General features: G+C 40.4%; 1 protein-coding gene across 9 annotated transcripts in view; it reads left to right on the top strand.

The window, feature by feature from the left end:
- Positions 1 to 21231, top strand: part of Sorcs1 (sortilin-related VPS10 domain containing receptor 1) — a 535835-nt gene that overhangs the window by 299514 nt on the left and 215090 nt on the right. For all 9 annotated transcript variants that reach the window (XM_030251008.1, XM_017318265.2, XM_030251009.1 and 6 more), the window contains one exon: positions 620 to 719. In XM_030251008.1, the coding sequence (XP_030106868.1) occupies positions 620 to 719 (100 nt within the window). The remainder of the gene's footprint in view (positions 1 to 619; positions 720 to 21231) is intronic.

Raw genomic sequence — 21231 nt, 5'->3', positions numbered from 1 at the left:
GATAAGCAGTTAAATACTGTCAGGACTTTTAAGAACCTCAGGGCCAAGAGTTGATGCCCTCCTAACTCAAGCAGCTTAGGACCAGCAAAGGGCATCAGGAAGAGTGTGAAATTTCACTTGTTCAGAAGACATTTCCTTGTTTTTAAATAATGGCCAGAGACGGAATGACCTTGGAGGGAAGTAACAACCCATATATCCTATGACTCATGAATGGAAACATTGTAGATGAATCAGGACACCCTGGTTTTCCGCTGTGTCGGAGAGATAAAGCGAAAGCTTAGAAACATCATGCCTAACTAAAAATGCTTTTATTTTTGTGGTCAATTCAAAGGGGATCCTCATTTCTTCATCTTTGTGAATTAATCTCATCCATTATGGAAAGTGCAAACTTTAAGGAGCAGTGGAGGGATGGCATTTTAATTTTTACCAATTCAATTTAAATGCAAATGTTAACCACTCACGTGCTGCTGCTGTGTACATAATTAAGCATCATTATATACTGCATGAATCATTTAGAGGCCCCCGGAGAGCCATTCTACTATGTAAAGCATGCATTACACTGACAAGCAGCCAAATGACGTATACTTCTGTGCTCATTAAAGCTTCTTTTGAATTACAGGTCAACCGATTATGGGACTACCTATGAAAAGTTGAATGATAAAGTGGGGTTGAAGACAATTTTGAGCTATCTCTATGTGTGTCCAACCAACAAGCGTAAGGTAAGACACGGATCTAGTTCACTACTGGTTCATGGTGTGACGCCTTCCTGCTTTGGCTAACCATACTTGCTACCTAAAACTGCATTTACATGAAGTTAGGATAGAGGTGCAAAAAGAAGCTGATGAGTTTAAGGTGGCAAAACACCTGCCATCTCATGATTTTTCAATTAGCAGCTATGAACAGAGAAGGCTGAGGGCTAGGCCTGTTATTGCCATTAAGAAAGGCAGGTGAAGGGTTGAGTCTTGCCAAGTGGAGACTGCTGACTCTCCTGTAAATGTTTTTGCCTTGCCAGTCTCAAAACAGAACAAGCCATAAGGAGGCAAATGAAAGTGAAATTCAGCACACATGCTTGTTTTCCCCTTTGACAAGGAATACATAGATTAGCTAGAGTTTCAGGGAAGGCATGATCCCATAGTCATTATCGAACTTTACAAGTTTAATTTCTCAAGTTTGTTCAGGCCATACTGCAATGTGGGGATGAAGGTATCACATGTGACAATGGAATCAGCTAAGCAGTTGGCTTTACTCTGTTCACAGATCTTAGCTGTGAACTTCGTTAGGAATTATGCTCCGTATTTAAGATGATTAAACTGGGGTTCAGGGAGAACACACACTGTGGCTCCATCTGAGAGTTGCAGGTGGCAATCCTCTATACAGTCTATCCTTCCTCCTGGGCAATCTGCAGATTTTTCTTCTGTAGTAGTCTTTTCTGTTTTTTCCTACTATGTGAAATGAACTTCGCTTCAAAAAGCTTTGGTCTCAGAAGAAAACCTTTGACTGTAGTTGACAAATGTCTCAAAAGTAGAAAAATATTATAACAACATATCTGTTCTGTAAACTTTTGTTATCACACCCTGAATCCTGCCATGTAAAGCCAAAGCATCAGAGCCTTAGGTGAAGAAATAGCATCCACATTCTTCCAGAGGTCCTGAGTTCAAATCCAGCAACCACATGGTGGCCACAACCATCTGTAATTGGATCCGATGCCCTGTTCTGGTGTGTCTGGAAACAGCTATCATGTATGTGTGTGTGTGTGTGTGTGTGTGTGTGTGTGTGTGTGTGTGTATATATATATATATATATATATATATATATATATATTAAAATCTTTAAAACAACAACAACAAAACAAACAAGAAATAGCATCCACCAAGATCCAGCAAAGTGCTGCCCATAACTGTATCCTCAGCTGTGTCTGATTGCCCTGACAACACTGCTGTTTAGGCTCTCTCATCTCAAAGTTTCCATTGGATGCTGATAGTAGGTTCAGTATTTCTTGTCTTCTGGCCTGACATTTTCAACTTGAATATAATATCAAATGGATAAGGCAGGTCCCAAAGGTCCCATCCTGTTTCCATCCCTGTTCTTAAAATCAGGTCTCAAAGGTCTTACAAACTACTCACATACTTCTGACATGTGTAATGTATATAGTGTTCTAAGCACCCTTGGAGGTTGCTATTCCCTCTGGTGCCAGTCATGTCAAGATCTTCAGTAAGTGTACCTTTTCAGATGGACAGGGACCCTGAATTCATGTGGCTTGCGTAAAGCCCCATCTGAGCTCAATGCTGAATAGATAACTACAGGAGCTCACGTCATTGACCTGGGCAGTGTCCTCAAACAACGCAGGGATAATGAGAGTGCTTGCCTCATGACTTCTCTTAAACGTCATATATGAAATTAGACATTTCTTTTTTTTTTAAGGCATGCATCACCATGACCAACACATTCAATTTTTAAAAAAGACTTTATCTATATAGGTACACTGTAGCTGACTGCAGACACACCAGAAGAGAGCATCAGATCCCATTACAGGTGGTTGTGAGCCACCATAGAGTTGCTGGAAATTGAACTCTGGACCTCTTGGAAGAACAATCAGTGCTCTTACCTGCTGAGCCACCTCTCCAGCCCTAAATTAGACATTTTGAGTGTTGAGCTCAGAGCAGTCCGGGCTTAATCAATGTTTGTTCTTTATTTCCCTTTCTCACCACCCTGTTCCTCCTGCTTCATAAAATTATAGGGAGTAACAGTAGTGATTATCCCCTATAATGAAGAGTGTCCAGGAGAACATACTGTGATACTCAGAATTTTCTTCTAAGCCGTCTAGTACTTTAGACATGAGCAACCACTGGCTGGTGAATATTCTAAATGTGGCTAATGTAACTGAGGGACTGAATTCTCAACTTCATTTCACTTTAATTAACTTACATTTGCATAGTTGCATTTGGCTGGGGAGCGCAGTATCAGACAGCATGGCTCAGTGTGAGTGCTGTGCCCTCTCGGCATCGCTTATTGACTCTTTACTTGGCCATCACCAATAATCTCATCTAAACTATTTTGATCTGCTGTGCAGAGCCTTGTGATGTGGAGCTGAACTACTAGCCTTCAGCTTCGTAATGAGATTTAGTTGTTTTCTGCCTTTAAAATGATTCTCATCTCCTCTATTGATTTTAGTTCTAGTTCACATTTTGAGTAAATTTAATTTAACAATCAATAAACTGTGCGTGAGGCAATGAAGTTTGAAGATAAAAAGAGAAATAAGGACAGGGAGACAGCTCAGTGGATAGAGGAGCTTGCTGTCCAGCCTGACAGCTGGAACCCATGTGTTGGAGGGAAGAAGAAGTTGCCCTCAGACCTCCACACTAGCACTGTTCTATGAGTACAACCTTTAATAAGAAAAAGCTTGGCCAGCACCCCAAGCTCTGCCCACAAACACCCCATAATGGTAATTGCAATGTGATGGCTAGAGGAAACTAAGAATTAGCAATCGCTGTCCCTGCCTTGAATCTAGTTCCTCCTGGCAGTTGATTTGGCCAAGTCGTTTTTATCTGTAGCATGTTATAGAGAAGATGGCAATTTCTAGCTGAAAGAGCTCTTAGCACTGATCTTTTCCAGTGATAGTTTGTGCTTTATTGATGCTATTTGAAATGAACACGATTTTTAAGATTGCAATGCCAAATATTGATCGCAGTGATTTCTGTAGCTGATGGATACATGGTGAAGGTCCCCAAACCACCTCTGTTTTAAAGAGCCAGATTTTAAGAGTGTGCCTTTCCTGCCCGGGTGGGCTACTGGAGGCAGAAGAATGGTTGAAGTGTGATACAAAGAACTATACAGAAGACTTCTGTGAAATCAATTCTGCCAAATGCCACGGGGTGCATAGTTAACCTGTACTGACCACTTACTTTCCACTAGATATTTGTCCATGGACATTTAGGTGAACTGACTCGTGAAAAGGCGTATTTCCAGACAAAAAAATGGAAGTCACTGTGTAGGACCCTGAGGGAATAGCTTCTTCAGGAGTGATGCTTCCAGATGCAGAGTTGGTCCTATAATGTTTGAATTACAGTGTTCTTGAGTGAACTTAAGCCAAGGCATAGTTTCCTCTGCAGGTAAATGGAGCCTTCAGGGCCACCAAGGTTCTGGTAGACTTGGGACGTATTAGAAGATGGGGAATACTTTTACAGTGGTTCAAAAACAATACAGTTGGCATGGTAATGCGTTTATGTACAGTTTTTCTGCTTTTGAAGAAAATTTGTCACCATGAACTATAAACCTACTGATAGGGAGAGATTTGAACTAAAGAGATGGTACCTGTGTAACATCTTAAAATGTGAATATCTTTCCCCCAAATATGACATTGGTGTAGAATGAAGAGTAGGAGAAGACACAGCCTATCATCAGCGTTCCTTAATCACACAGGGCAAAGACTCTCCAGCTTCCTTCAGTTCAGAATTCGTGAAACTCTCCAGTGAAAGGAGACTCATATAAAGAATGTTATTGAGTCTTTCGGCTCGCCTGCATGCTATCTGACAATTTAGCTTCTCACGTATCAGATTTTCCCTTGTGTGTTTTGCATCAGTGGGAACGATTGAAACAAAGCAGACAACATCCGCATAACTGTCTGCGTTCCCAGAAACCTGTTTGTCTTCACATTCTTGTGCTATTTTTAGCTGTTTGTGAGTACAAGCGCTGTTTTTCATTCATCGTGTCTCAAACAGTGGGCATCAAGCCAGCTTCGAAGGCGGCTTGTTAAGGATGCCACTGGGATCACAGTGCAGGAAAAATAAACCAAAAATATGCCCCTCATTTATACTTTAAATTCATAATGAAACTGCCTATTTCTTTCTTAAGTTTGAGATAAATTACCATAGATATCCTTAGATATGTCTGGTACAAAAGAAATTGTCACGACATCATATGTTAGTCTAGGATATCTTGACTAAGAGATACAGAAATCCTGCCCCTCTGTATTAAGTTGGCTCATTTGGACTTTCTTATAGAAAGAACTCTGTGCCTTGTCTCTGATATATGAGATAGTCTCAAAAGAACAAGGCTGAGTGGATCCAAGTGCCAGAGCAGAGGTGGGGTAGCTATTTAGCATAGTGTGTCACAAGGGAATACTTCCATTATGTCCAGTTCGAGATAAATCCCTCGGCTCGTTTGAGTTTGTAGAGGCAACACACACAGTCGGCTATGAGAAAGGATGACTTAACTCATATCTGAAAGAAGTAGTGCGATCAGAGGGTGACTCGAAGAGCTGATATTCATGAATAAAAGGAAATGCAAAAGCAATTTTGAAATCTCAGTCCCCCTTTAAATCCTCTGCCAAGTCTATTTGTGTCCTGAAGAAAAAGAAAAAGTCTTTTTCCTCTGCTTGATTTGCCAGTGATACTTGTCTTATTGTTCCCGACCAACTTTAGTTGCCCTCCCATCAAAGATGTGTATAACATCCTCAGAGATTAAAGCTACAAAGCCACATGGAAATAAAAGAAGGAAAAAGAAAAACTCGTTAATTTTATCTTGCTGCCATCAATTCATTTAGGTGCGATAATCTTGTGATCTCTGTGCAGTGTTCCTTGCAGGGAGTTGAAAAAAAAAAAAACAAGACAGTGTTAGATTTTTACTTCTTGTGTTGCTTTTGAGTCTCCACTCCTTCTCTTTTCTGTTATCACATCTTAATTAATATTATGCCTGCTGAGAGACGCCTCTAAGGCTTTCACCCTATAAATAGGACCCTTGTTCCCCCGAAGACATTGATCATCCTTGCTAGTCTCTTGGTACCTGCCAGCATTAAACACTGTTTGCATTTTCTCCAGATGTTTAGGTTTTAATCACCATGCTGTATGTGGCACTTTCTAAATTAGTGTTTGATGATTGACTCTCTGAGTCTTTGTTACCCCATGGGCCTGCTTAATTATATATGTCATTTGTTCGAATGGTCTACATGCCATGTGTGTGTCTTGGGGATCAGCAAAGAGATATGATGGGTGAGTGCTTGAAACTTATTGCTGAGGAAAATCAGGTTGAATCGGACCTTAAAAGAAGGTTATTTCCAAAATCTACTTATTCATTTAATAGATACAAAACTGAAATCCCTAATAGTTAAGCGACTTACATGCTTCATGCAAAGGAAAAGCAAAGGTTGTGTGGCCTTGGAAGGATCTGTTAAGTGTCAGTTAATCTGTGCCATAAACTTGTGCTGGAGAGTCCGTGCTGATTAATCTTCCCTTAGAACGCAAGATCCCAAATAACATAAACAGCCACGATCAGCTATCTACTCCTCATCACGGTGATATAGCTCTTCATGTGGAGAGTAGGTGCTCGCTCAGTAGATGACTAAGGATGACTTGAACATGGCTTAAATCTTGGATTCCTGTTGGGATAGGCAGTGCCTATGAAGACGGCCTTCACTAATTTCCCTTTCATGTGAATAAACAGGAACAGCAGAGAATCCCCATAGGTTTTAGTCATTTCTAGGTCATGATGGATAATTGTATCTTTTCTAACTAAGAAGAACATGATTAATCTTTAAAATGCCAGGACTTTGCATAGCACTCTCTCCACATTATCTGGAGAGGCCAAGAAGAACTAGGGCATTGTATAATACATCAAGGAGCTTATGTGACAGTTCCCGTGGTGAGTGCAAAACGATGGCTCACTTTACCCTAACTTTTTTATCTGCCCTTTGTACTGAAGCTCATCTATTTTTCTCCAACCTTCTAAAAATTCTATGTATTTCATTCATAAAGAAGTGCTACGCATGAACTTGGAGCAGAGTGCAAGTAGCATTTTCAAAACTTTAATGAACATGACTTTATTTTAGTGTTTGTTAGCCTCCACCTAACCTGAGTTACCATAGCTGAAGGCAAAACCATCTTTTTTTTATTCCTCCTGGACACATCTGAGTGTCTATGCTGTTCTGGTCCATTGAACATTGTCCAGCTTTAGCACAGCATGCTCTGTGTTTGTGTGTGTGTATTTGTTGTCCCTGTGAGTGATTTTCCAACAGTTATCCATTTAGGTTTTAAACAAGCTACATTATAATTGCAGGGTGTTCTCTTTGAACCAGGGATATAGTGTCAGGAACCTTAGGCTCAAGGGAGCTACTGAACTCTGAAAAGCATACATAGAAAGTAACACTCACACAAATGTACACATATGCATGTGCTCCTACACACATGTGTGTGCATGCACACACACACACAACTAATCTTGAAAACCCTTGTCTCTGGATAACCTCAGCAACCACGATTTTGCATAAATTAAAGCACCTATGTTAGCTTTCATGAATAAATATTCATAAAACCACTCTTTTCAATTTTAGCATATTATATTAAACGCGTCAAGCACCTCATCGACTATTTTAGTATTTGGTGCAGTGTGTCTAAAACTGATATCCAGTATTTTTATAAGTATGAAATATATTTTAAGATATTCTAGTTTCATTTGATTGCTCTGACAACTACCACAACCAAAAGAAACATAGGGGATGGAAAGGTTTATTTAAGTTTATGGATTAGAGTTTGTCACTAGAGAATGTCATGGCTAGAACTCAAGACAGGAAGGAAGCTGAAGACACGGCTCATTATAAACTCAAGCATAAAGCATATAACTTACCCCCTCACTGGAAAACTGTGCTTAGCTACCTTGATTGTACATCCCACGACCACAAGCCCAGGGAATGCTGCCACTCACAGTGGGCCTGGCCCTCCAACATCAACTTACAATCAAGATGGTTGTCTACTGGTGCTCACAAGTCCCCTTGATGGGCAATTCCTCAAGTGAGACAGACTTCTCAAATAACTCTAGGCCATCATGCATTGATAGTTAGATCTAGTTAATGTATCTAGTTTAAGAATGAATTATGATATTGGGGTATAAAACTCCCTTCTTTCTCATGTCACCTAATTATCCAAATTTCATAGACTTAATCATATAAACTTATGTTTTATAATTTTAATTTATGCACTATTAAAAGAAGTATTGGTAATTTTTGATGATAATTTTTTCCATAATTGCATTCTCTGTTTATTATTTCTCATTTGATGCTATGTCTATCACATTTAATTCATGCCTACTATATAAAAAGATAGCAATGAATCAGTGATTCAAAACACTGTTTCATATTTCACGGATTGTGTTTATGATTATTGAGGCTTTACAGACAATACTTTAGTAACTACATTTGTGTTTAAAAATATGAAAGTAACCAACTACATAAATAAATATAAAGGCGATAGGTCAATACACAGAGCAATCTTTTCTACGTTTAGATCACCTTGATAAAAAGTAAAAATCGATATTATTTTACTCACTTCTAACAAATGATATTAGTAAAAACAGTGCGGCCTCAGTAAGCCTTTTGTAAACTTTATGACGGGAGATTCTTTTCCTGCCCATTGTGATGTTTTATATTACCACCTGGCTCTTGGAAATAGGGGTGCACGATTGTTATCTGTAAAAGGATCGACACCGGCCTTGCAGAATCTGTCCATTTTCCATGTCTATAACCAACACTGTGTGTGTGTGTGTGTGTGTGTGTGTGTGTGTGTGTGTGTGTGTAGCAGATCTTATCGACTTCTCTATCTTGCGATTTATTTTTGTCTCATCATCTATCCATATTAGAGCTCCTGTTTGCTCTAGTCTGGCCAGCCTACTGTTAAAAGCCCATCCATTACCCTTTTATGAAGGTCAGATGCATTATTTCAGGATGGGCCCGTTATGATCTGCTGTGGGAAAATGGTCAGAGTTCCTTTCAACATTCTGATGTGTGTGCTTCCTGCACACTCCCTGTGGCTTCTCAGGGGTTTCCATCACCTGGTGTTTGACATACTGTATCTGGAACATTTGTTTCCAGTGAGTAGCCTGGGCTGTACTCATGATGGATGGGAATAAAAGCCTACCCCTGCAGGAAATCTGCCATATTTACCCAGGTCGGGATACCTCCCTCTAATATGTGAGAGCTGCCCCAAGCATTGTCATGCTGCTGTCAATCTAACACAGCCAACCTAGAGGAATCTTTTATGAAACCAGTTCTCTGCCCTGGAGAAATTAAGTGACTCCCTGCAGCCTCAGGGGCTAAATGGATTTTCTATTGAAACATTTTTGTTGGTGCGTTGACCTGTTCTTTTTTTAAAAAGAGAGTCTTCCTTTGAAGGAACATGTAGGTGGCATGCATTTCCCCAAACAACTGCCTATTGACTTCTAATGTATATGTCATCTTTTCATAGTTCATCTATTTCAAATAAATTTGGCAGAATGAACCCTATAGATTGTAGGATAATAAAATGGGCTTAGATAATGAGAGGTCAGATACCTTCGAGGGAGAGTATCCAATGGACTGGTTAGGAGGTATATCTACTTTGGTTGCTTATGGCTATATATATATTTTTTAAGGGGAGACCAGACTAATGTACATTGCCATGATTGGAAGCATTTGCCACTAGGAAATCAGCATGCTTATTGTGGAGAAAAGTAAAGTGTGTCTGAATCTGAAAAAAATAAAAAGTAGGAAAAAAAAGAAAACATTTCTGGGTGCACACAGCTCTTACAGACAGAGAAGAGGCATGGCCAAGAAGGCACAGATAGGAAGCCAAGAAGGAACACAGCAGTGATCACTACAAAGGCAACAAAATACCACTGGGGGGTCGGGGGGGGGAGTGGACAGGGAGCACATGGAGGACAATGCATAGAAGAAAGAGAAGTAATTAAACAGCAAACATTTTCAGCAGAGGAACTTAAGAGATCTCGTGAGATCTCTCAGGGCAAGGAGGGCTAATTTAGCAAGAACTTATTAAGACTTTCAGAGGGAATACAATTTACCCTTATCTCTCTGTTCTTCCTGAGTGGTTTCAAACGGGTAAATGATGTTGATGCTTATTTCTGAAATTGGTTTACCATGAGGGAGAGCACAATTATGCTTCCAATGTGGGGTTGTAGCAGGCCTAGATCTGGGCTCTCCAGTGGTTCCCAAGAGACAGATTCAAACACTCCTGCTGTCTTTACCTACAAACTTCTGCCCTTTGGATGGTGTCTCTTTAATGTGCACTCCACTTCTACACAGAGAAGTACATTTTTGTGCATCACTTGCATTTTCTGGGTGTGTCCCATCACTGTGATGCTATGCTTTATTCGAAGTTAACCATATATTTAACTCCACGCCATTTTTATTCTTGGGGTAATGCTAAATTGTAATGGAGCACAGGGACACTTTCTGGCTCGACATTCCAGCTCAGCCATGTCCTAGCTGGACAGTCCTGGACAAGGCTTTATTTGTTGAGTGGTTTGCATTGAGCCTTTCTAGGATATTTTCATCCTCTTTAAAGTAACATGCAGAAATCCTGTCATCCCCACCACAGTTAGGACAAAAGTCCAATCAAGCAGGGTACCTACACACAGCCAACATTTAGAAAATGTTAGTCTTCTTGTTCTTGTTATTTATTTCCAATTGTACGTACCCCCTTTACAATCTAGACAAGAAGCATCTGACATCATTCTTCCTCGTAAAGATCATACAGACTGGTAAGGAAGACCAACGTAGGTCAATTCCAGTGCAGAACGTATGCATTATAATAACTGTGTACACACAGCCCTATCCCTGGGGACTCTAGAAGCTTTCACCGAGGTACAAATATTTGTCAAAGGAGAAAGGAAAAAGAAGATGAAAACTCAGTGTATGTTCTGTGAGAAAATGATGCTCACAGAACACCATGAAAAGCCTGGAGAGATTTGCAGTTCTCAATGTCTATTTTGAGACTTTCAAACTTGCTCATCCCCATTAATATATAACTATTATGACTAATTGGACCTCCTTAGTATATCTTCATAAGCATTTGAATTATAAGGCTAATGTAATAATGAAATTTATTTCTAAATTTGTAACCTTTTATACTGTCTTAAGAATAAAAGCAGGAAATGAGCAATGCTGATATTAATATTGAGTTGATGTAAAAAATATCCTCTTATAGATTTGATGTATTTACTATTATTTGTCTTAAGTAATTGATCAGCTTGAACCATTTATAAGCTTTGAAAATAAAGTGCTAAAGACAGAAAATAACCCATAGTTTGTCAAATAACTGATTCTTTATGGGACTTTCTGAAAGATTAAATGAGTGTAAGCATAAGATGTATGGACCTTCATTTCCAATGACCTCATGTGGTTTACCATCCCATTGCCAGAATGTGATTGCACTGTACAAGATGGTGGATGCCATGACAAGACCCCTCAGACCTTGGAGGGGACTGTAAGCTAGGTTAGTTATGAAATCATCATAACAGGACTTTACTTGGCCATTGAAGAACATGGATATGATATGGTATCTTAGTTAAGTGCTGACTTGACATGGCCAAGTCATCTGTGAAAAGAAGCCACAACTGAAGAATTGCTTAGATCGGATTAGCCTGTAGGCATATCTGTGGGAGATTTTCATCTTTACTAATTAGATAATAGTCAAGTGATTATTAAAAATATAAAATGATTAACAATAATCACTGTAGGTTACACCATTTCCTGAGCTGTATGGAAAAATAAAAAAAACAACAACAAAACACAAACGGTTAATCATGATCCAAAGAGCAAGCCAGTGAGGAGCACCCCTCCATGTTTTCTACCATCTAGATTCTGCTAAGTTCCTCCCTAATTCCCATCAACAATAGAGTGTACAATCTCAAAAATGAAAGAATCCCTTTACCCCCACCCCCACCCAAGTTGCTTTGCCCATGATGGTCATCAAAGCTAGACCACTTATGGTCATTGAGAATAAAGCGAATATTCTTTAGTGAAATCAACATTTTTGATCGCTAGACTATAGAGATTCACAGGGCTCCATGAACAGAGATGTCACAAATTGAGTGAGATATGTAGGTAGATATAAGCATGGGGCTTGCAAGGATACAGATGCTGTGCTTTTTATGTCCTGGATTCTTTTTTTTTTTTTTTTTAATTAGGTATTTTCCTCGTTTACATTTTCAATGCTATGTCCTGGATTCTTAATGGTTTTAAGTCAGGATATCTTACATGTCTTGCTCTTTTCTTAGAAGGCATGCCTTTCACAGGTCATCTTTATGCTTATTATTGATTTTGACGGTATAGTCTTTGGTAACATAATAAACAAGGAGGAAGAATACTGTGTCAGGGCTGTAGGTAAACTTTGGGAAAGGGAGAAAATATGAATGACTGATTGTGACACTGCAATGAATTAAAGAATCCAGCCTTAGTGGAGGATCTATGGTGTGGCAGGTGTCTAATGCCTGATTTTCCTTCTCCCGTGCTTTGTAAGAAGAGCCCACATTTCCTGAAAATGGTAATATCTATAACTGAAATGCCTGGATTTCTTCCCCCATCCGCAAATACTTTTTCACTGCATGGAAGAGCTCTTCTTAAGAATTAAACCCACCCAACTTAAACCCCAATAATTGTATTATTTTAATTCCAATGCTCAGAAAAAGAACCCAACTTGTCCTTGGAATATGCCCCAGTACAGGGGAACACCAGGGCCAAAAAAAAAAAAAGAAAAATGGGAATGAGTGGGTAGGGAAGTGGGGGGGAGGGTATGGGGGACTTTTGGGATAGCATTGGAAATGTAATTGAGGAAAATATGTAATAAAAATAAATAAATTAATTAATTAAAAAATAAATTTAAAAAAAAGAGATGTTAGAACTTGGGGCAGAACATTACCTGGAAGCTATATACCTTTGCTTGGATTTATATCACATAATACATTTTTGTACAGCAACCTTTCATACTTTATTAGTGCATTATTTAACCAAAAGATTAGAATGGGGAAACCCACTACCTAATCCTGCCTGTGTTCCTTTGGCCCACGGCCTCTGTTCTTCCATTGGAAAGTTCATTGCTGACATTTGCACATTTCCACAGAAGACTCAGTCAGTTTTGACCATAGATGCCCATTGTTCCAAGAGAGGTGACCTTCACCCCTAGGCACCAATTAAAATCTATTGCTCCTCGCCCCTGCAGGGCTTGGTATGCCATGTAATTCTGGCTCAAAGCCCAGGGAAACTGGTGGGATGCATTTTTTTTCAGTCTTGGTCTTATTTTTGTTCCTCAAACAAGAATAAGATAGTCATTTCTCTGGAGGAGGAAGGGGCTGGGCACTGTGGCAGCAAACAGGGAGAGTCGGTGAACACCCCACTTTAATGAAGGCCTTAGGTAAATGAAAGAAATGGGAAAATGGAACATTTTCAGCAAGTTTATTCAAGATTCAAGCATCACAACACTCCAGTATCTTCATTATGATGTGTTAGATAATCTAAATTAGTTGTGTTACCCCTGGTCATCTTTCCACTCCTCAGCCATTTCTCTCCCACTTTCTGTTCCTGGAGGTCTGATGCTGCTGACATTCTAATTGTGTTTGAAACTAAATGCTAGCTGCTAAATTGTTTTGGTTTGCATAGCCATAGGATAAGCACAGTGGTCTACCTTCGAATCTCACTGACTACGCTTGGATGGAGCCAGGAAAGTCCCAACTTAACAAAATGACATGGAGCTTGAAATTTGCCTTTCTCTATTCAACTTAGCTTCCTGGATATAAGGAGGTTAAAGCCAGATCAAAGACACTGTCCTCTTCTGTGGAGAGGCTCTCTTCTTCCACCTTTCTCTACACCATCAGAGCCGTAGCAGTCTTAGATCTGCAACAAAATCGATCCCTACAAATAGATTCTAATAGCAGTCTTTGAAATGTTACAGATATACAAAGATTATATTTCTAGGAGGGTTTAAATTTTCCCAAGGATTACAAACATTTAGGTTTTTTACCCCCACCTCACAAGCCCTGGTAGGAAACACTAACACATTGAGTGGGAAGCTGGCTGCCTCCCTGGAGAGCCTCGGTCAGCATTTCATCACCAAGTCACCTATGAAACAGATGAGAGGATTATGCAGCCCAAACCACTTGGCTGTATTTATTATGAATATAAACTTTAGCCCAGGATTCATTATGCTCTTTGTATACAAAGTCAGCTCAAGGGAAACAGAAAGACATTTGAAATAAATACGTGTGTGAGAGCTGAGTGAGAATTGGCTGTTACCCTTCTGCAACTGTTTCATTGGTAGCTTCACTGCCTTCCTTTCCTTTCTTACTTTCCTTCCTCCCTGCTGTTTCTTCCCTAACAATGTTGACATAAATGGAAGAATAGATAACAAGACCACCAGACCACCACCTCATGTGCTTACAATGTCATAAAAAATAATCTTTGAAATGGGCATGTATGTGTACAACCAAACACATCATCCTTTCAAAGCTACAGAGAGGTAAGATGAGTCATGACATAGCTTTGTAGACCCAAGGTTTAGCAGGTAAGCAGTCTTGAACTGGAATGCAGCTCTTCGAATTTCTGGCCAGTGTTTCTACCATTGTAATTCATGGTTTTCTAAATGTACCCTGGTGTGCATGCAGAGAGAGCTACATCTCACTCAGATTCATAAAGCTCAGGCCTGATTCCTCCAGAGACCTCTAGTAATTATGATAGGATGCCTAATCATTAGATAAGAATTGTAGGATCTCAGATAAAGTGCAAAGCACAGAGGAACTGGAATGGCAGTGTGTATGTCATATTTAAGTTGGCTTGTGTAGAACCTCTCAGCCCCCTTCTCATCACTTCAAAGTAATAGGCGTGGTAGCTCCACAAGAAGAGACCAGTGCCCTCTGAGATTTGAAACGACTCTGTACAAGTCTCTACTCTAAGTCCTAGTACTCACCTTTAGGAAGAACTCAATAAACATTTGTAATAACTTTATGAGTAAATGAGTAAAAGAGTAAAAGAAATTTGGTGGCCATGTTTGCTTTCTAGTTCAATGCTTACATTTGGGGACAGTGGCCATCTTCATAGGTTTTTCATGGCAGAAGGAGCCTTGCAGCATTTTCCTTCTCTGATTCACCATTTTTCTAACTGGGCACAATTCCCTGTTCTGGCTTAGTGCTGAACTGATGGGCCAACAGGGTATCTCCATCTATGCACAATATTTACCTGTGCCCAGAGGCAAGAGGAGTGATGTGCCTGGCAAACAGAGCAAGTATCTAATTTGATGTAGCCTCTATTGTTTGAATGATGTTGCTTCATGGATTCTCAGCTGAAAAACTGACTTTTCCTCATGGCATGGGCATACTGGGTAGTCAGTAATTGTTCTTTTCTTGGCTAGCTTTGCTTATGGGCTCTGATGTGAACTCCCAGTCCTAATGTTACCTTAAATGTTCTACCTACATTGTCATCGTCATAGTGCATATTACATTTAGCCTATCTATCTTTTATATTTTATCCGATATTTTAGGGAAACTGTTAAAATTAAGGGAAAAGAAGTAAAGGGAGCTGTTTGGCGTAGACTTAGGCTGTGCCAGGAAATATCTACGCCACTTTCAGGGAGCAGGGTTTGGAGTGGCTGTGACTCATGCTTCTCAATGGAGGAAAAAAGCAGGAAAAGGTTTTGCTTCTCAAAGTAGAGAACATAACCAAGTACACGCTATAAAGTACAACTGTAAGACCTTCGGAGAGATTTGACACAGGATCGGGGCTGGTACTGAAGCAAGAAACTCTGGGAGGATGAGGATGGTCTTAAGAACTGCACTGCAAAGGTGAGGAAAATAAACCTCCAGGAAGTGCATTGTTCAGGACACGTAGCTAAGAACTGCAAGAGTTGGCCACCTAGAGAGTTTTCCCCAAGCTTTGTGGGACGCACATATTAAACACACATAGCGAAAAGCTATAATTTCCCTTTGGCCACAGTCATTCTGCGGGGTTGCACAGTAGATGTTAGGTAGGTGCCACGGTCTCGCTTTCTTAGCTGTTTGTAGCTGAGCACTATAGCTAAGTCTTTGGCCTTTCTCAATATGCACAAACATGCTCAGGACGTGCCCAGGTCCTTTTGAGGGAATTGATGGAATCGAGGGGCCGAGTTGCTACTAAGTTCTTATGTCATACCCCATAGAAGTGGCATCCTAGTTGCTTGTAAAGACATAGATTCCGGGGCTCTAAGTCATGAATTCTAATGGAATAGCTCTGAAACTCCCCATCCTACCATTACCCCATGCTCTGAAGTTCTGCTGAGCATGTGGGAAGGGCTACACTTTCCTGTACACGGGAGGCTCGCTGAACTAACAGGAAGGCATTGTTTTAAATGGGTTTTGGTTTTTTGTTTTTGTTTTTGTTTTTGTTTTTTGTTTTTTGTTTTTTGTTTTTTGTTTTTGTTTTTGTTTTTGTTTTTGTTTTTGTTTTTGTTTTCTTTCTAATTGTAAATACAAGTGGGTAAGGTTTTTCCGCTTCTGAAGTTAAGATTTTAGAGCTAGCTAGCTGCCCTCTACTGGACAACATAGGATTTGATTTGAATTCAACTATTGCAATTTGTACCTTTGACATAAATTCTTAGGCTTTTTTTTTTCTTTTTTTCTCCCAGAAAGACAACTGTATTGAATATTTGACTTCTGGGTAGGAGAGAGGTCAGGGAGCCGACAGAGGAGCACAGCTGTAAGGAAATAGGATTCACAACCTGTAGGAATGATGTAGGAAAGTGGAGGGTACAGACAGCCATTGACCCTTTGTTCTAATACCTAGGAAAGAAGGAAGAAGAGAAGAAATGGAGGAAGGAAAGAAGAAAGGAAGACGCTGAGATGAATAGTCACTATATGGCAAAGAATGCTTACAAGCAATTCAACTGTGCAGAGCCCAGGAAGGGTAGAACTGCAGCGTTTCCAAAGGCATTTATTTGTTCAGTCCAGGGAGGAGGGCCTCCTGGAATGTTGTACCCTGAAAGGTCTGCTCCATTATCTCGGGGCTCTCACGTCATTCCTCCGCACAGCAAGTGGCTGTGTCTTGGTTTGAAACACGGGCTTCCCACCCAGGCTTATTAGAGGCAGCTATTCAGAGAGCCCTTGAGAGAGAAACTTGAACAATACAAAACACATGCAGCGATTTAAAAAAAGAAGAAGAAAGAAAGAAAACAGATTTGAGAACAAAACTCTAAAGCAAGGCACTGGGAAATTAGTAAAAAAAAAAAAAAAGGGTTATCATTCCTTTAAGTGCAGACTGTTAAGAATAATGTTTTTTTTACAGTTGTTGATATTTCTGCTTATTTTTATTAAATTTGGCTTGGTTTTACCATGCTGGGACTAAGCCCAGGACTTTAGTCCAGCTCCAGAGAAAAGCAACTTTCATTAACTATTTTTTTTTCTAACAAGCCTACAGAATACTGGGTTTCATTGTAACCTTTCCCACATAGATTTTTTTCTGTTGCTCTTCCTCCATGAGCCACCCCTACCTTGTGCTGTTGGTCCCCTCTCCCCTCAGTATCTCCAGTCTCTGAGGTAAGTTCATGTTACGAGTCTAAGACCCTCTCCACCCTCCTCACTTACTTGACTAAGAAGGGAGAGGTTCAAGTTCACCTCGAAGCTTCTTTATTTTATTATTTGAGATAAGTTCTAGTTAGATAGTCTTGGCTGGTCTGACACTTTCTGTGTTAGCCCGGCTAGCCTCCATCTAACAGAGATCTCTCCGTATTTGCCTCACAAATGCTTGGATGAAAGACATGGGTTATTATGTCTGGCTTAAAATTTTATCTTGATGATGAGTGAAAAACCAATTTATACAGTCAGTAAACTATGTCTGAATTTGAATCTTCCCATCACCTTCCAGTGATGCAAACATGGTATTCATCATAGGTGCCTTTTAGTCCTCAACCATATTGCTTCTCCTAGCTCAACCACAAACAGGAGATCTGTCTGAAATTAAAGTAACAAACACAACCACCAACAGCAGAAGTACCTCATGAGTGAGAACACATATACATGATTGTGGCGATAAAGTTTCTTTCCCCTTCTCAGAGAAGCAGAGTCACAGTAGACTCTGAGGGTGTTTCCAGTGGAGGAGAGCTAATGAGAGGTATATGTATATGGAGGAGAGAGGTGGCTGTAGTGGAAATGAATGGCTTGATACCACCCAATGCTCCATCAACCTTTCTCTTTGTACTCAGTGGTTCAGCCTCCCTCTGCCCTAGTGTTGCCAAAGCTGGGCTGTCACTCTTTTCCTGTTTGCAATTTGGCTGTTGTATCTTTCAAGTTTCTTCAGAGACAAGTGGGATTAAACACGGCCAGCAGAGAGAGCCTGGCATGATGAGGAAGTATTCCTAGGAGACCAGAGCAGCCTGATCATGCTGGCTTCTCAAAAGGGCAGTCTGGCTACAGAGCATCTCAGCCAAGGGGGGAAAAAAGCCAGTTCCTTCATCGCTAGCACTTCCTGCCCCTGCACACAAGATCAAACTTCACTTCCAATGCCTGTGAGCCTGGAGGAGATTTTTTTTTTTTTTTTGTCTAGGACTTTTTATGTGAACGAAGGCATCTGTAATTTATTTTTATTATGCTTGATTTTTGATATTCTGTTTATTGATCTTTAGTCTTCTTAAAAACTAGGCAAGCATTCTAAACACTGAGCTTTATTCTAAGTCCATTATTTTATTCCTATATTATATATGTATGCCAGCAGCAGATGAGAGAGAGGTAGGGAAGGAGCATGCCAGAATGAGAGGAACACAAGAGCTCAACTGGAGCTCAAGTGTGCATGTGAGAGAAAGAGGGAGAGGGGGAGGGGGAGGGGTGGAGGGGGAGGGAGAGAGGGGGAGGGGGAGGGAGGGAGAGAGAGAGAGAGACTGACTATTTGGGATAGAAAAAAGAAAGGCCAGGCCAAGACAGTGCAAACCAAACCCATGACTTTCCTGGAACCTCACGCTGTGTTGTTTTACCACTGGCAGTGAAGCGGAAAGCTGCTTTGAGACCCTCTTGCTTTTCTCTGAACAAGTTTTCTATTCTTTCTATTTCCTTTTAGTCTTTTGTCTGAACTTTAAAATTTTGCAACAACCAGACCAAAACATGGTGCGGAAAATGTTATTTGGGATAGAAAGGGTCTGAGTGAATGGTGGAAGAAGGAAACGTTCTCCTCCTGCACTGGGGAAAGTGGGAAGGTTTGTGAGATGGTGATGCTCCCCATGAAAGTCCCAGCTCAGTGCTCCCAGTTGATACTCTCCATGAAAGTCCCAGCACTGTGCTCCCAGATGATGCACCTCCATGTAGATCCCAGCTCAGTGCTCCCAGATGATGCTCCCCATGAAAGTCCCAGTGCTGTGCTCCCAGATGATGCTCCACATGAAAGTCCCAGTGCTCCCAGATGATGCTCCCCATGAAAGTCCCAGTGCTGTGCTCCCAGATGATGCACCTCCTTGTAGATCCCAGCTCAGTGCTCCCAGATGATGCTCCCCCATGTAGATCCTAGCCAGCACTCTCAGTGCAGGAGCTGGTGGGTGGACTTCTCTGTGCTGTGTGGAAGACATCATGGTGTGAATAATGGTCATTAAATAAAATAGCACATATAACAAGAAATATATATACTTTGGGGGTCAAAAGTCAAAAGAGGGTAAAGTCATTTAGCAGATGCCATGAGTCTGGATCGCCACAGGCTACCTTGTTATGTGCAAACTTCTCCATTGATGTGCAAAGTCAGCAGACTCTTCTAAGTCCCCCTAATTTCAAAGGTTAAGTTCTGCTGTGGCCATCTTTCAAATTCCAGTCCTGTTGGGGCAAATCACACCATAGCTAAACCCTGAGTATACTGTGAGATTATTACGAGCACAGATTTTTTGCTCTTTCAAATATCGCCTTTACAAAATAAACTGAATGTTTATTCTGGTATGTCTTCTAATGAAGCTCTCATAGTATAGTAGTCAAGAAGGATTATCTATCCACAGAACCTAGCTTATTCATGTTATTATAGGGAAAAGAGCACAACTGCTGGAGACAAAAGATCTTAGGACAGGCTAAGATGAACTATAAAGTCTATACTCCAAAGCCCAAGCATGGAGGACTACGTGAAGAGATTTGAATTACTTTTTTTTTCTTCTCATTTGCATAGTAGCTTGTATTTTATCTCAGAGGTTGTGTTGGAATCTAGAACTCATGTCATCTAGAAAAGGAGAAAATGCAGGCTTTCTTGTCTCTCATTATTTTTAAAACCAGAAAAGGCAACCATCCATGAAAAGAGATGGTTGAGTAATATGGGTCAGGACTAAGGTGGTAGCTCAGTTGATGCCTAACCTTATCCAGCATGCCGGCAGATGGAGGTCATTTTTTTTTAATATAAAAACAAAAAGGATATTGGTTGAGATGCAAAAATATAAAAATGAAAGAAAAACATGAAAATGGAGAAACTAATACAGCAAGGAGGAGATTTCTTATATTCGTTGTTTTAAAGTTGTTACTCCAAAAATATGTACTTGGAAATTGCTATCCATAGAGCAAAGGGGATTTCAAAATGAGAACAGAAGTTTACAACTGAGATAAGGCAATAGAATTGTCTCATTTCAACTCCTACCTCAGCCAACCAAAAACATCTAAGCAATTCCACTTATACCCTGGTCTGAAAGACAGACACCATCATACAGCTTTGCTTGCTAGGCTTTGTGATGGAGCATATTCTGTTAGCTCCTTAGCTTCTGTGCATGTATTGAGTGGATCTTAATACTTACCTATGACATTAGCTCCATATAGAGAAAGCTTTGAGCGAATGCGATTTACTCTATGCATTTGAAAGGACCCTGGAAGAGAAGTTTAGTCTGACCCTTCAAAACAAGGAAGACTGAAGAATGTGTTGACTTTGCAAACTAATGAAGAAGCTTTCAGATGACAAAGTAGACTGTGACCATCCAGACTCACTGTATTCTCCAAATGCCTTCACTGCAGAAACTCTTTTGACCCAAAAGGAGTTGGAGCTCAGCTGCCACTCAGTGTATTACTGGCAGTGATGCTGAAGAAGGCTGCATGGAAAGAGGCTTTTGTTACAAACTGCCTGGTGGAATGCAATTACTAGGAATGGAATGCAGCCAGGGCAATTGCGGCTAATATCACTACCCTTGCAGAAAGTTTCCAGGGAGCCATAATGACTCCGAATGGTCAGGACCTCTGTTTTATATCTCAGTGAAAAGCCTGCAAAAACCATAGCCCAAAATCACCAGCCAAGAGAAATCACACTTTTCTTGCCTGGATCTGCAATCTCAACATCTGAGCTGAGAAGGAAGGGACAAGCAATTGGACCTTAGGGCCCTTGGAGGAGGGATGTAACCCAGAATCACAGTGCTTACTCAATGAAACTGTTTATTGTATCATGTCTAAGTTCCCTTTAAAGGGGGAGTTCACATTTCCCAAAGAGGTAGCTTAACTTTAAGCCTGCTACTTGGT

Source organism: Mus musculus, chromosome 19 (assembly GCF_000001635.26).
Source record: "Mus musculus strain C57BL/6J chromosome 19, GRCm38.p6 C57BL/6J".
Lineage (NCBI taxonomy): Eukaryota > Metazoa > Chordata > Mammalia > Rodentia > Muridae > Mus > Mus musculus.
This window is presented reverse-complemented; position numbering and strand designations above follow the sequence as displayed.